General features: G+C 40.2%; 2 protein-coding genes across 11 annotated transcripts in view; one reads left to right on the plus strand and one right to left on the minus strand.

The window, feature by feature from the left end:
- The window catches only part of RTN4IP1 (reticulon 4 interacting protein 1), a 106,189-nt gene extending 97,053 nt beyond the window's left edge, over window positions 1-9,136 (plus strand). For 3 of the 9 annotated variants that reach the window (XM_088161948.1, XM_014887897.2, XM_088161952.1), the window contains one exon: window positions 9,003-9,136. In XM_088161948.1, the coding sequence (XP_088018074.1) occupies window positions 9,003-9,119 (117 nt within the window). In that variant the 3' untranslated portion in view covers window positions 9,120-9,136. Of the gene's footprint in view, window positions 1-577; window positions 2,666-9,002 lie in introns of those variants that run through there. The other 6 variants (XR_015802533.1, XR_015802536.1, XR_015802532.1 and 3 more) reach the window with 4 other exon arrangements.
- Window positions 9,137-10,178: 1,042 nt separating this feature from the next.
- The window catches only part of CRYBG1 (crystallin beta-gamma domain containing 1), a 43,154-nt gene continuing 37,232 nt past the window's right edge, over window positions 10,179-16,100 (minus strand). For both annotated transcript variants that reach the window (XM_014887894.2, XM_088161947.1), the window contains 2 exons: window positions 14,927-15,089; window positions 10,179-11,821 (listed from right to left, as the gene is read on the minus strand). In XM_014887894.2, the coding sequence (XP_014743380.2) occupies window positions 11,733-11,821; window positions 14,927-15,089 (252 nt within the window). In that variant the 3' untranslated portion in view covers window positions 10,179-11,732. The remainder of the gene's footprint in view (window positions 11,822-14,926; window positions 15,090-16,100) is intronic.

The following is a 16,100-nucleotide window of genomic DNA, read 5'->3' on the forward strand; positions in this document are numbered from 1 at the left end:
AGAAGTTCTCTGCTTTGCATTTTGTCCAGTGCCATAGGCATAATCCTGTGGTCAAGAAAGAAGCTGTAGAACATCCTCATCCTGTGATTGCCTTCAGTCACACTGCTAAATTATAAGTGTCTAAGAAAAAGAAATGCCCTTGTCTCTGTTCTTACCATTTGTCCTGTTCTCAGCCAGTTGCAATTTGTTTTGTGTTCTGCTCTTACCTTGTATGCAAAACAAATGCAGAATATGCTCATGAAAGCCTCTTGGGAAACAGCTGTTTATGCAATAGAGATAGGGCTTAATCGGTGTTCTTTGCTTAATAACCTGGACAGGTGAATTGCAATGCCACTTAAAATGTACGTCATACGTACATGAATGTCCTGATGTACTTCTGGTTGTAAGATGATCATGAGGACAAAGATGTGCAAAAACAGGTCCTAACGTCAGACTGTTTGTCTGCAGAGTCATTATTCTAGCAGCATTTTACTCTATTTTGTGCAGTGTTGTAAACATTGAGCTGTCATCAGGATTTGATAAGACCCAGTTGTGTTCCATTTAGACAGATACTAAGACTATGACCTTTCTTGTTTAGACACAAGAGTTCTCTTAAAAGGACAGACCATCCATTCAGAAGAGTAGGTGTTTGAGAAAAAAGGCAGGAGAGAATCACTGGAGGAATTGTACCACAATTTCCTATAAGTAAGTGAAGATAAATGTTTATGTTTGGATAGGAAAGAATAAAGAAGAAATAAAAAAAGCACAAAGCAATGAAGTGTATCTAGAAGCTTGGGGAAGCCAGCAAATTGGGCTCATGTAGTTGAACTTGTTACCTTTGAGTGAATAGTTTTGAGTAATGCAGGGTCTTTTTTTATATTTTAGTCTTTTCTGTTAGACATGTTAATTTTGAGATTGTATGAAGTGAGTAAGATAGCAATTAGAAAGCTCCTGAAAATGAGAGGCTTTTTTTGAGGAATAAATTATATGGGGAGATTAAATGTAGGAAATTAAAAAGAGATGATGTTTTTACAGATAATTTTGATTTGACAGTATTTTTCCTTACAGTCCTTCTGCAACAACAGAGATTTTTAGTTCTGATGAATTCATCATCTTCCTTTGTGAAAGCAAAAGGATTCTCAGTCCTTCCGTGGATGAAGTATAAGCAATTTTGTTTAAAGTTACTTGGTTTTCACCTGGTTGATCTTTGCAGCAAGGAATAGAGATTTGCAAAATACCAACTCTGAGGAGGAGTTATTTTAACAGCCTTTTTTAATGGGAAAGTGAAGGAGAGGATTTGATGAGTTGGTAGTACAAGGAAAGAGAATAATTTTCCTTGTGTAATTTACCTGGGGAAAAAAAACATTTTCAGTTTACAAGCTGTTTTCTCTGCCTTGCAGCTGGACATCTTGCAAAGAGACTATTGCAAGACTGGGAGGCTGCTGCAACAGTTGTGGACATGGAGAAAACCCACTATTTCCTTGACAAATTTTAGAGAGACTGGCTATTTTTAAAACTGCTGGAGAATCCCTATTGTGGTTTGAATTGCAGCAGTAAATTATGACCCAGTAAGGACTGGCTTAATGTGGGCTCTACCAAATGAGTTGACGAAGCCCATGTCAGAAGCTGCTGTATCTCTTTCCATGGTAGAATGTTCCTGGTGAATGACAATTCTCATCTAAAGACAACTGAAACCAACAGACCCTTTAATTCAGGACACAGATCTGCTGGCACACTGGTGTGTGCGTCATCACTGAAAGGCTCGTTAGGAATTAATTTGCCGTATTTGTGGTCGGTGTTGTGGATTTAACATTGACAATTTTGGTTTTTGCTGCTTGCCCAGAGTTTTCCTCCTAATGACGTGTCATATAGTCCTTGCTGAAAATAGGCCAAATTCATATAAGTACTTAAATTGGTAGAAGCTTCTAACTTCTAAGAAGACTCCTTAGTGTCATAAGCAGGAGCACTGAGTGTGTTGTGTGTTCCTACAGGACTGTAATAGGATGTGGGTTAACATGCAGCCCAACAGAAATGTGACATTTTCATTTTAATTCAGTGCTATTTCAATGCAGTACAAGTGTATGTGCAGTGTTGCTGGTGACTTAATACTCTTTCCTTCAGAGCATTTTTGCATCAGATGGGCTGACGGGTGAAAGTTGTTTTTGCAGAAGGAAGGCTAAAGGGCAAACAGAGTCTCCAGTCACGAAGTGAATAGATAATTCTCTTTGATATTTGCTTTTTAGATACATGATCCAGCACAGGCACCCATAGGAAGAACAACTGCATGCCTATATTAATGTAATTTGTGAGTAGTGTTGATTATACATTTTGTTGAAGGCACTAGATGCTTTGGACTTAGCACCTGCTGTTACGGTTTGGAGGGCAGGATGCTGACTGTTCTTTGGCCCTGCTGCTGTCTTCTTGTGTAATGCTGAACAAATCACACAACCTTTTGCTACCTTAATTTCCTGATCTACTAATGAAGGCTAATGCCCTTTATTCACCTTTGGTGATTTGCTCTGAGATACCTTGTTAAAAAGAGGAATTGAATTGCTTTCTGTTCCTGGTCTTTCCTATTCAGGAAGTGAGTAACACAAATGGATATGGTCATCCACGTTGACATGCCATGGGTTCTGAGAGTTGTTTGGATGGACATGATTTAAGATGGCTTACACCTACTGCTAATGTAGGTCATCACAGCTTCTGGACTCTGTATGCTAACCTGTGTGTATTGATTTGCTTCCAATTCATCTTGTTACAGTTCTGCAAACACCTTTTCCCTGGCCCTTATTGCTTTATTTTTGCATTTCTCTCAGCTGTATGAATATCAAACAGTGAATTTAACACTGAGTTCTTGAATGTTTTCCAAACATGGCATCTATAGATGTAGCTTTCTCTACAGTAATTCCAGGCTTTATGACTGTGATCAGGTATCTGAAGATACCTGAGAACTAGCCCTTGTGTGGTGCCTGCTTTAGTCTTTCTTAAAAAAGGCACTAGGGTGCCTAAGTATAGGGGTTTCTACACTTAAATGTCTCAATTAACTAGAGATCAGTCTTTTTTCCCACTCTCTTCCATCACTCACACTTGTTCTCATGACCATGTTTCTTCATGCTAAATTGCAAAGCTTGCACCTCTTTTTTTTTTTTTTTTTTTTTCTTTTTTTTTTTTTTTTCCTTTTAATTTTGTTTTCCTGCTGCAGTGCATTTGCTTGCCAGGTTGGTTGGCTAGAGCACAGAGTTGTTGAGCAAGGAGGGGTTGCAAAAAGGTCTGTTCAGCCCTTTCTCTTCCAAAAAGAACCTCTATCTGCATTTTGTCACGGCCACCCAAAAAAAAAGCCACTGTGATTTTTATTAAAACATACCTGCTGCTCTTCTTCCAGGACATGGTAGTTTGCTTATGCTCTTTATGAAAGTGCTGTGATGTAACTGTGAAAAGTCTCCGTGAAAGGACACTAATGGAAATTCTGCATATTGTGGGGAAATAGGGTTTCAGTATGTAAATTCACTTATACCACAATGAGGTCTGGAAAAAAATTCATCATCATCTACCAAGCATTTAATCAGATGTGTTCCCTTAACCTGATGTGATTGAAAATTGTGTGCATAGTCAGTCCTGGTGTCCTGAGCTCTAGCCTCCTGGTGTAGGAGGGAATTTTGCCTAGTGCAGGGGTAAAATGCAGACAAGGCAGCCCTTGTCTGCTCTTAATTTAGTTTGCTGAGACTGGGAAGATGTGGATCATGAAGGACTAATCTTCTAATCACTATATATGATATGCTTTCCTATGTAAATATATATTTATATTCAACTGTACCAAAGTTGCTTCTGTCTTAAGTATATGGTGACATTGACTGAGATTGCGGTAATTACCAGCACAAATATTAGGACAATTAACAAGAATGTGCCTTACCAGGGATTCCAGAAGAGATTAATTGTGCTTTCTTTTAGTTAACAGTTTTTCAGCATGGTCCAGTACGTAACTAAACCCAGGATCTTCCTTATTTCTACTGATTTAAGCTTGGGCTAGGCTGGCACATATTGCAGTCCTGGGCTTGTCCCAGTTTCTTACTGCTCTTCATTATGTTCTGTAGAAGCTGTTCTGCCAGGGCTAATTAACAAACAAGAGATTTTGAAGCATTTTCTACACTCTGAACTGTACCCTGAGAGCCTGCTTAACTGGATTTGTGTGCTAGCATTTCTAATAATTATACATGATACTCATGAGGTCTTGTGGGCTGCTGCTAAAAGATTTGATATGAAAGAATGTACTTTGGCTTAATAACCAAACAAATAAGACCTGATAATACACTTGTTGGTAAGATGGCTGTGGGATGAAACTCTGGGACACTTGCCTTCCATTCCCATTTCTTAACCACTGCAGCATCATTTTTGTTATGGGTGTATTGTTGAATCCTTTAATGTGCTCATGGATGAAAGTGCACATTCTCTGAAATACAAGTTAATAAAAAACACAAGGCAAGTTTTTTACGAAACATTCAAAGATAGGGCTCTGAGCAATCTGGTCTAGTAGAAGGTGTCCCTGCCTGTGGTAGGGGAGTTGGGTTGAATGGCCTTTAAAGGTTCTTTCCAACCCAAGCCATCCTATGATTCTATGCTGGTTCTGTGCAGTTGCAAAGCTACCTGTACAAGATGTGACCAGAGGCAGCTGTTGCAGAAGGCAAGAGCTTCAGTCTGTCTTCAGTGTTGGGTGACCCTAGAACCTGCTGTTGGCAAGCAGTATGAGGCTCAGCATACATTGTTGCATGCCATTTTGAGGGGAAGAAACAATGAAGAAAGGAGTGAGATTAAGATCCAAGGAGCATGGAACATTAGTACAGCAGAGAAGATGCTCGGCTAAAGTAGGAGTGTCCCAAAACTGCATCTTTTTTTCCCCATGGGATAACAATAAAGTAACAAATGGATAACCAATTGTTTAGTTCCAGGACAAGGACTGTTCTTTTTTATGATTTCTCTTCACGATTCTTGTTGACATTGATAAGAGACTCACTAAAGGCCCAAGGAGACTCTCAAACTCTGCATTTGTGCTCACAAACCACATTTAGGCCCGGTGGTAATTTCTTTTAACTCAGCTAGTCAAAACAGCATGCAGGTCTTTTCCATTACAGCAAGCCCTCAGAGGATTTTGATGTCTGGTGAAGCACATCCCAGCTTTTGTTCTGTGCACGTGCAAGTTCCTTTCCAGTGGAGTGGTGTATGGGAGCCTGAGCAGCCTCACCAAGGCATAGGAAGGGGATGTGCTGTGGGAGGCAGCAGCTGGGAGGGAAGCACTCTCCCAAGCAAGGCTGCCTGGCAGCTCTGACACGGCCATCCTTTGCAGACCTGGAAGAGAGCCAGTGCACTGTCACTGTCCTTTGGGTGAGGGCACTTTTGTCCTTCTGCGCTCTGAACTAGGCTTGCGCTCAATTCATCGCTCTCCTGAGAATTTCAAGGTTCTCGCTCTCCCTCCAGTGGCAGGAAGAAGCTCCGCATTCATTGGAGTGACTTCAGGAGTGTCAAAGCCGCCTCCATTCCTTTCATGTTTTTTCACTTGTCCCCTCCTGAGAAACTAAAACTGTTTCTTGCTACTGCAGAAAGTGGGACCACCAAGGGTGGGCCTGAACTTGCCATGAGCAGGAGTGTGTTCCTGCTGACCAGTCAGCTTCTGCCAGTGCTGTTCTCTGCCTACAGCATTCAGAGCTGGAGTGCCTGGGACACCATCTCTGTGCTGTGTGTAGGATAGCCTTAATCAGCATCAGCAATTACTCCTTTTATTTTTCCAAACACATGAGTTCATTTCAAGAGACCTGAGATTCATTTCTATAGTGTGTCCTGCATTGGAGAGAATGAAGAGGAAGAAAATACCTTTCAGGCCCAATCTGTTTTCAGATAAACATTTCAATGTGGGTATGTGTAATCCTTTCTCTCTCAGACTTTAGTTTAATCCCTTTTCCCTGAATAAATAGGTGTCCTCTGGCAAGGAATTGATGCGTGGCTGTAAATAGGCAGTGTTTTTATTATCCAGTTAATCTCCATTTATTATCACACATTCAACAAACAGCAGACGCTCCTCTACTTGTTTGTCTGTTCACAGGAAGAAATTTTATCTTAGTCAGTGGATTATGATAAAGGCTGAGTGAATCACTGTGCTGCAACACGGTCAGCCCTTTCAGGGTTGTTCAAACAATGGGACTGTCCAGCCAGCCAGATAAAATGTTTAATGCTCTAGATTGCCAGGATCATCAATTTGGTATTCATGTCTCTCTATAGCACTGCCTAAAGCCAGCATTTAAATGAAGCTAGAGGTTACATCAATGTAGCAGATGGGCTTTGAGCATGTGGTGGCTGCAATACACATGGTGTTTTGAACTGTGAGGCTGAATTCTGGGCTCCTCTGAATCACTGTGTCACCACTTTTCAAGTGCAATGCTTTGAACTCTACCCAACAGGCTGAGGATGTAACATACCTCACTCTGTCAGGGTTATAAGCTGCAACCTACAGTAAGGGACTACGGGTTAGCAGAACAGTGAAGCATCTTGTTCATATATTCTCAGTTTCTGCATGTGTCTGAAATTAACTTCTGCCTTTCCCTGGAATCCCTTGCACTTCACAGCCCCTGTGCACCTGCTCTGCTTTCTTCCCTGAATACTTTTTCTCTCCTCCTAGCCTGTTGCCTTGCCTTGTGTCCATGCACCAGCAGGCTGGGTTTCTATATCTTTTTTTTCCCTCTTAATTGAAGCACAGCTTTATACACAGCTGCCACTAACAATAAGTACTGTACAAGTGCTTGGCTCAACAAGGTTCCCGTTTTCCCAAGCATCTGCTATGAAAGCAAGGGTTGGTCCTCCTCAAAACAGTCAGTACTGATCAGCAGCACGTTCATCCTGCTGACGGTCACGGCAGCCGCAGCTGCACTCAGATGCTGAGTTTACCCCAAACCATTGTCTAATTCAGTGTTTTTGCTGCCTTGAGTCCACGTCCCTGACTTTGCTGATGTCCAAGACAACATTTCCATTCTGTGCTGAATGCTGACCAGACATGGGTTTGTTTTGAACATGATCATTTATACCCAACATTTCTTCCACAGCAGTTGGGGTATCTTTGTGGCTCCTCTGCTGTGCGTTGCTACTCACTTTGCTAGGGCTTGGTTTACAGACACTGTCCAGGCAGAACACGGGAATTAAATTACTAAGCCTTGTATCTTGCTGCATGGCAACTTTGAGGCCCTTGGTGACTATATTTATTGGAACAGTTGCTCTCAAAAGTGATTTGTCTGCAAATTCTGATGCATTCTTTGGAAGAGGTTCATTCATTCCTGATTTTCTGCCATGTGAAGTTTCACACTATGGCTAAGCTTGCCTTTACAAAATAAAAAGGAAAATCTAGTGATATTAAGAGATACTGTGGTGCGAGTTAAGAGTACTGATGTCTTGGATTACTGTTACTGTACAAGCAAGGGCAGTAGCTATTTAAGTGCAAGGAGTGGAGATCAAGGTAAGGCACAGTGTGTAAGTGAAGAGGAAATTAGTTCTAAGAAAAGGACTTCCCTGAGCACAGACAACTATCAGAGAGCATTAGTTGTGCTGTTGGGGAGGGTGCTGGGTGGTCACCACTGCTGCTAAGAAGGTGGGTGTGGGGGGGTGTGTGTGTGTGTATGAAAATCTTTCCGTGGTAGTGCTGCACACTCACCTTCTAAGCAGCATGTCTGAAAGCAAAACCCTTTTCTTTTTTGAAAGACAGCACCATTCCAAAGCTGGTACATTGTTCGTGTCCTTAATGCTGCTGTATTCCTTTTCTATCTAGCGCAATGCATGTCTTGCCAGCACAGAGAAATTACCAGTACTGGCTTACTCAACAAGAGAGGATGCATGCTCACAGCTATAAGGAAAACGCAGAAGATATTTTTTCCCTAGCACAAGTGAAAAGGATCTTTTTCTAACACTGTAAATAGTGTGTTTGGATCTTTGGTACTTCAAATCGTCATCACTGCAAGTGCTAGCTGCAGACTCATCTACTGGTCATGTTTTCCTCTGATAAGAGGATTAGGGTCAGTGCAAGGACATGGATTGGGCTGGTGTTATGGGACCCAAGGTAAAGGACCAACCTCAGGGCAGGCAGATCTTTGGTAGGAGGTGTGGAAGGTGCTTCTGTAGACAAATCTTATTTTGGACTTTGGAATGCTGACTCAGAATTTGACAGAAAATAACCTCTTCCCTTGGACCAGTAGTGACAAATATTTTTCAGAAGAGCTGAAATTTCTTCTGCTTCTGTTGGTACACTATGGCATCTAAAGAAAATGCTTTTGGGGGTTTCAGGCTCCTTAGTTAATAATGGGGAGAGTGAATAAGTAGTTTCACTGTTGTCAGAAATGTTTAGACATGCTAAAACAATCAAAAAAAACCAATCCAGAACTCTACAAAATTAATGTCAAAATTTCAGTTGATGGAAGCTGGGCTTAATAATGATTTATGCCTCCTGGAATACACAGTCACTGAGTTTTCAAGTGTAGTTAAATGATTCAACAACAAACATTTGAGGGCTTTTTTTGTATATCATTTGTGGTCTTTTAAGGGTACTGAGCCATGTACTGATGCAGATAGGCATCAGATTTATCAGTATCTTTAAAATATCTGACACTCTGAGAATGAGAGTTTAACAAGAAAACCAGTAGAGAAATACGAGGGGAAAAAATATTCTGTTAGTATATCATTGTGGACAACAAAAAGCTAAACCACTGTCAGTTTTTGAAAGGATGTAGAAGTTAGAGCCTTACATGGTGACATTAGGTAGGGGCTCTAAACTGTGCTCCTAGAGGCGTCTCAAAACTTGGGCAAAGAGCAGCAGAAAGCTTTCTTCTGGATGCAGAGGTATCCCTGAAAAATCTTAAAAAGCTAGTAGCTCCATGGCAAGCTTTGTCCTAAATACTTTAAAAAAACCTCCCTCCTTTTTTTCATACAGTTTTGAAGTCTGAGGGTGATACATTACTTTATTCCTAATATAGTGACATTTTTTCTTTATTCTGTAGATTCAACCAGTTATTGATGAAGTCTTCTCATTTTCTGAAGTTCCAAAGGCCTTTCTGAAATTGGAAGGAGGACATGCACGTGGAAAAACAGTAATCAATGTAATTAGTACACAATAAAGTATCTCTAATCATCATTCTGCCTGCAGTCAGTCCTTGAGCATGAATTGGGATGTAGCATTTCTTTTTTAAAAGCTCATACAGAATGCATAACTTACAAATCTTGTTTTAGAAGTCTCTGATTCCTTCATACACTGCTCGTTAATAAACAGACAAGACATACTAATGTCCCATAGGCTGAAAACCAATGTTAAGAATATAGTTATGACTTTTGCAGAACACCCCTCACTCTTAGGGTAAGAGGAACAGTCTGTAGCATTTTCCCTTGGTGTATCTTGGAGCTTTTATTTCTCAGATGAAAGTCCTGAAATGCTGAGGCACTCTCTTACGTACTTGTCTATATGAAATCTGTGCTGTTTTTCCTTGTCTTTCCTAGTTCTATTTGCCTTCGCTAATGTAGATTATTACCCAAGCTATTGCATTCTCAGAACTAAATGGTCACATCACTGTCTCCAGACTGATACTTTGATCTTGTTATGGCAACTCTCTCATGACATAGCTAATTTAAACAGAAGCATGGAACAAAATCAATCTGTAACTGATGATTATTCTCATTGCCCAACTCCTGGCCCAGATTTGGCTGCAGTGTTTATGGAGATAAGGTAGACATGATTTTGTGTCCCTATTCCTGCTGTGTCTCATCAGCGCTGGAGGGGGTGTTTGTGTCTGGTGAGCTGTTCTACAACTTGCCATTTTACCAGGGATAGGCTATGCAGTAACATCCCCTGCAATTATGCAGGAAGGATTATGAAGGAAACTGGCAATCTCTTAAATGATAGCTGTCCACTTACTGCAGTGCAGCTGTGGTGGTGCACAAACCGTGTCATGCAGCACTTCCACCAGGGGACAGAAGTGGCAGCCGTGTGAATGGTGGCCCTGTCCATACTTGTGTAGAAGAATCACCCATTCCTCAGAGCCTGCAGCTATTCCACACCATGTATTCACTCCTCAGGAGCTGGCTGTCGCAGAGGAATTATGGACAGTGATGGGCACAAGATGAAAGCAAAACAAACCATACAATGTCACCTTTCTATCTTTAAAAGTAATTCCAGTAAGAAGTTACCTAACTTAAATTTATTTGTAAAATGCTATATTATATATAGCGAGAGGACATCAATATGACAGAGTACCACTGTTTGGAACCAGTAACAATGTATTTTCTATTAAGGACTAAAAGCAGCACATTTCAGAGCAACAAAACTTCAGTACATCTTTACAAAAAGAAGAAAATTAGTAAGGCACTTCCTCTAGGGTGCTAATAGTAAAAGCACCAGTATCCTTTGAGGCAATACAATACTAATGAAAATGTTAATATTAAACAGACTTACTATGCAAGACAAAGGCCTGGATGCTCCTTGGAGCAGCTTGTAATAACACTGGTCTAAGCCAGAACAAAACACAGCAGCATAGTACCAGAGTTTGTATTTTACCTTTTTTGCCAACGTTATTAAGGAAAACTCAGGTTCAAAGCACAGCAACAGAAGGACCTCCTGCAGTCATCAGAACATCCTACTTGTCACAAGCTCTTTACTGAACCAGCGACACTTACTTGGAATGGGCACAGCCCTTGTGGCTGGGCATATATCCAGGCTTGGCTGTGCCCCTTCCTAGAGCAATCTGACACTTCTGTCCAACAGGGAGCCAGGAGCCCACCACAAACATTGCTCTCCAACATCCCCAGAAATTCTTCTGGGCATTCTTCATAGTAAGCCCAGCAGGCAGTGGCTGGAAAACTCAGTAACCACAGCACTTACAGGCTGTTGCAGTCACCCTGAGTAATACTTTCCCTAAGAATTCTTGTTTCCTGTATGATTTTGGAGTTCAGTAAGACTCTACTTACTGAAACTGTTTTAAAAGGTACAAATGTGTCTTAGCAAAGAAGAAAAATACCCACAACTCAAGAAATTAAGCAACCTGGAAAATGGGCAAATTCTTCACATTCCAATGCATCCTTTTGCAAGCCCTCTCTTTTTCTAACAAAATATCTGCTACTTTACATCCTCTATACATGAGAAAATCTAGATTTTTTTCTTAATTTAGGACTTACTATATTAGCATACTAACTATACTTGAAGCCACATGTTAAAAAAAGTCTTTCGATATGCTGTACTAGCAGTCTTCAAATTTTCAGTAAACATAAGTTTGTTCTAGTGAACCAAATATATTAATTTCCCATAGTGAATATTTATACTACATCCCATATGTCCAAGTTGCTATACTCACATATGCACTGCACTCCTGTCCTTTATAAAATAAGTTACACTTACTGACTATTCTGGGTTAACTACTCACTGACATAACTCCAACTCTCACATTCAATTGTTCCCTTCTAGCCTGAGGCATACTGCCACTCTCTATCCAACACTGAATTGTAAGCATTTAAAAACAAAACAAAACAAAAAAAAACAAAAAAAAAGGTTTTGAGATACTGAAGCTTTTATAGGGAAAATAATCTTGGATAGGAGGCGAAATCATTCTGTTGCTTGTTCTTTTTAAAACGGTGAAGAAAAGATAAAACTCTCATCATTGATCCTGTATCCTTCAGAGATGGCAGTGCCAATACCAGTGTCCAGAACAGTGGCCAATTCAAACATCATCTTTGCTTCACCGGATTTATACAACCAGTGGTTCCCAACACTGCGTTAACTTTTCTTCGTTGACTGTGTTGACGACGACATGGTCGCAATCATACTGTGTGCCTCCTGTAGAAAGAAATGTCAGAGAGGGGAGGTTATCTTTGAAATAAGAGACAAATACTCCAGGTTTCAGAAAAGCTCTAGTAAGAGCTAGTGTAGACAGTTTCTCTTTGACCCACGGTTCTGAGAAGACAAATATATTTTCATCACTGCTTGCTTTTGGAATTTATTTTTAAACAGTTTTTGAATTAACTAGGATCAGTCTGCCTTATTCTCTCCACTCCTTTAGCAATTCAGTTTCTCAGCTTTTTCAGCCTGGATGGAAAAGGAAAGAAACACTGCAGTACAGTCAGGTACAGCTCCTTGAAGACTGTCATTTCCCAAAAGTCACCCTTGATTATTCAGTTTTCCTGCAACAGTTGTCAATTGTCACTTGGCTCTAAAAATGGAGTGAAGATTTTAAGATGATGAACTAAGTCCTGCTGCTAACAGACAATACACACGTGACCATGTCAGGGACAAGGTCTGGCACTCGTTCACTCTCTGCCATTATAATCCTTTATTTTGACAAGATGAATCACAAGTCATCATGCACAATGTATCACCCAATGTTCAGCTGTTTCCACTAGCAGCTGAACATATCTGAATGCAAAATAGAAACATTTCTTAGAAGAGCTTAATCTACTTATGCAATGCAATGCCAAACATGTACTCATAGAAGAGCACCATTAATATTCTGACTTAAGAAACTGGGAAGCAATGACATGTTTGACTGGAGCTGAAAGAATGTATTTTTCCCCTCAGATCTAGTATATACTGCAGAAATGTAGGATACATGCATTTCCTGTAGTACAACACACCTGCAAAGCACCACTGGAAGCAGCCATCTGTGCCAACCATTTATACAAGGCACCAGGACACTGACATGGACATGGACACTGTCTTTTTGTTCTGCACCCCAATTGCCTCACCCTCCCTGACTGAGCAAAAGACAAGCCTGGCAGCTGAAAGCTTATGATGAGTGTAACATACTGAGCTATGTAGCTAATATTTTTTGTAGCTCGGTTATCACTGTGAGTGCAAAAATTGTTCTTTAAGTGGTGTCTGATAGAATGTAAAAATGTTAAAATAGGAAAAGATGGGATTTTTTTTCAGTGGATAGAGACTATTTACTTTGATAGCATGATGCTCTGGAGAAGGCTTTGTGCTATGCCAGTTTATCCACAAGGTGGCATTAGCAACTGCACAGTTACACAACTGCATTTGCTGAGGAATTCTTTAACGCAGAATTTGTGGTCCAGAATGGATCAGCAGAGTTGGCAGAAACAGACAATGTTCCTACTAGGCATTCTCAAATAAAAGCTAAATGTATCTACTGTTTTGTATTTACTGTACAGATTTAGTTTGTTTTAAAGCTAAGAGACCTATTCATTGTAAAGTTCTTCAGTTATAAATGCATATATTACGTAACTGCTTTTAATATGATTAACTGAAGAAAAGGCAATGCAGTCGTTTTTCTGCTTGTTTGGTGCAACTTAGAATGGACTTTAGAAACAGATACACAGTCATTGTGACTAGAGATTCTCCTTGAACTGGAGTTGTTTTTGTAATTAATCATCACTAGGTTTTTATATCAGTAAGGAGAATTTGTGACTATTTGTGCCACTATTGTATAATGGTCAGATGTCAGAGAACCCTGATTGCACGGTGCTGATAGTCCTACCCAGCAGAGGTGGGTGATTGTCCCACTCTGCTCTGTGCTCCCCGTGAGTGAGCAGCCTCACCTCAAGTTCTGTGTGCATTTTTGGGCACCACAATATAAGAAAGATATAAAGCTACTAGAGAACATCCAAAGGAGGGCAACACAGATGGTGAAGGGCCTTGAGGGGAAGCCCTATGAGGAGCAGCTGAGGTCACTTGGTCTGTTCAGCCTGGAGGAGACTGAGGGGAGACCTCACTGCAGTTACAGCTTCCTGGTGAGGGGAAGAGGGGCAGACACTGATCTCTTCCCTGGTGACCAGCAACAGGACCTGAGGGCACGGTATGAAGCAGGGAGTTTTAGGTTGGATATTAGGAAAACACCCTTCCAATAGAGGGTGTTTGAACACTGGCACAGGCTTTCCAGGGAAGTGGTCACAGCACCAAGCTTGACAGAGTTCCGAAAGCTTTTAGACAATACTCTTGGGCACATGGTGTGACTGTTGGGGTGTCCCGTGCAGGGCCTGGAGTTGGGCTTTGATGATCCTTCTAGGTCCCTTCCAGCTCAGGATATTCTATGATTCTAGGCATTCAGTCCTGTTTGGTTCTAAAGTGCTGACTGTTGACTGTGCTATTTTTCTGGTTGGTTTGGGTTCTTCTGGGGGGAGTGGTGGTTGTAATTGACATAATTAATATCACAGCATCAATTAAAAATCAATTTTAAAATAGCTAAAACAATTAATTGAACAGATAGAGAAAGTGTTTACTCCCTTCACAAAAAAAGCAATTATGTAAGAACATCTGATTATGCTAATTCTGCTAATCTTTCAATTTTCTACATTTTTAGACCTTCTGTGAAGCTCTGAAAACAAAGTTCGGAAACAGTATCTACACAAATCAAATTACTATGATAAAAGTGACTCCACAATACACATCAAGTGCTCACAGACGTGAAGCTACTATGGCAGGATCTCATGCTTGCCATGTAGGCATAGCTTAATAAGCAAAAGAACTCCACCTTTTTGCATCTAATCACATCAATATACAAGCCTGCTTTTGCTTTCTTAATATCCTTTGGCTATTGCACTATTGCATCTACAACTACTGTGTAAGAAAATCTGCACTTATAGAAATGTTAATGAGAAGTTAATGAGAAGTTAGGTTGTTCTTGCTTCACCGTTTTAAATAATCATACTCACATTGTCCAAAAATTAACTGAGGCTATCTACGAGTGATGAGTGGACACTGACAATGCAAGATAAGCGAGTGCTGTGAATTAATAAATTGTATTCAGGAGAAATGAAGTTTTAGGGCCTGTATAATTCAAGAGGTCAAACTAGTTGATCGGGTATTTTTTGCCTCTAGATTAAAGCAACTAGAGAACCATCCTTGATTTATAGGCACATTTAGTGCATATCCCACTGCAAATACCATGTAATTAAGACCCAATGTAATGAGATAACATTTCCTTACCTTTGATATCTAAAACCAGCTTGGGTTTCATCTTGCTATAAATTCTGCCATCGGGACTAATATGCCAATATTGTTTGTCTTCATTCCGTTCAAATGACAGACCGAGTTTAGAGCCAGGAGTTATAAGATTTCCAACAATTGTCAAGCAGCAATCCTCTGCCATCTGTGTCATTAGAAACACAACAGGAAATATTCAAAACGGCCTTACTTCTACTGTCCACTGGTTTTTTTTAATCAAATAGGAGATATATCATCAGGTGAGAACAGAATTTAGGAATGACCATTTCCTCTGAATATTTTTTCCCCTCAATCATTTCTAGTTTTGCAGTAACCTTTTCATATAAAGGACATAACTGCATGGTATCAAGTGTATGAATTTCACAGGGTATCACAGTAATATCTGCTTCTTTGTTCTACATTCTTTTCCTAGTCACTTGTATTACTTGATTCCAAACGTCTGCAAATGTCTTCTTGGCTAAAAAAAAAGAGCTGGCAAAAATTAAGCTTATTTCAAAAGAGTATTAAGGCTGTAACTAAGTAACAGTTAATTTTTCTAGATAAACAGCAATTTTCAGTAGATCACCATAAACTTCACCTTTTTAACTACTGAATGCACTTCTGTGGCAGATTGAACACTCATCTGTCATTGCTGAAATGGCCCTAAGTTATTTTTACAAGTACTTTTGAAAGGACTATTTCTTTAAAAAGTCATACTTCTGACTATCATAACCTAGAATTAAAGAAAGTTGATTTAGTTGTGAAATTCTCACATCTGAAGTGTTCTCTAGTGGGACTAGAAAAACTCTGAGCTTAGACATTAGGTCCACTAGGCCGGAACTTCACCCATTTCCATGAAGCTCATAAAGAATAAGGAGACCTGCATTCATATATGTTTCTGAAAAAAGAGCAGAATGACTTTCATATCTTGCTTACTGGTTATCCCACATACTTGAAACAGCCCTTCCTCGAAAACCCCAGGCACAGCTCAGGGTCACATCTCATGATTCAGTCACTGAGATAACCCAAGCTAACAGGAAGGTGCAGTTTCTTCCAGTGACCTATGTATGCCTCTGTGCAGGTAGCTATCCACCCAGGAGCTCAGTTTTCTTTGTAATATGTGGTAAAACCCAATTTTTGGTTTGTGCAAAATGGATTTGCTACTATTCACCAGAAA

This window comes from Sturnus vulgaris, chromosome 3 (genome assembly GCF_052056855.1).
Source record: "Sturnus vulgaris isolate bStuVul1 chromosome 3, bStuVul1.hap1, whole genome shotgun sequence".
Classification (NCBI taxonomy): domain Eukaryota; kingdom Metazoa; phylum Chordata; class Aves; order Passeriformes; family Sturnidae; genus Sturnus; species Sturnus vulgaris.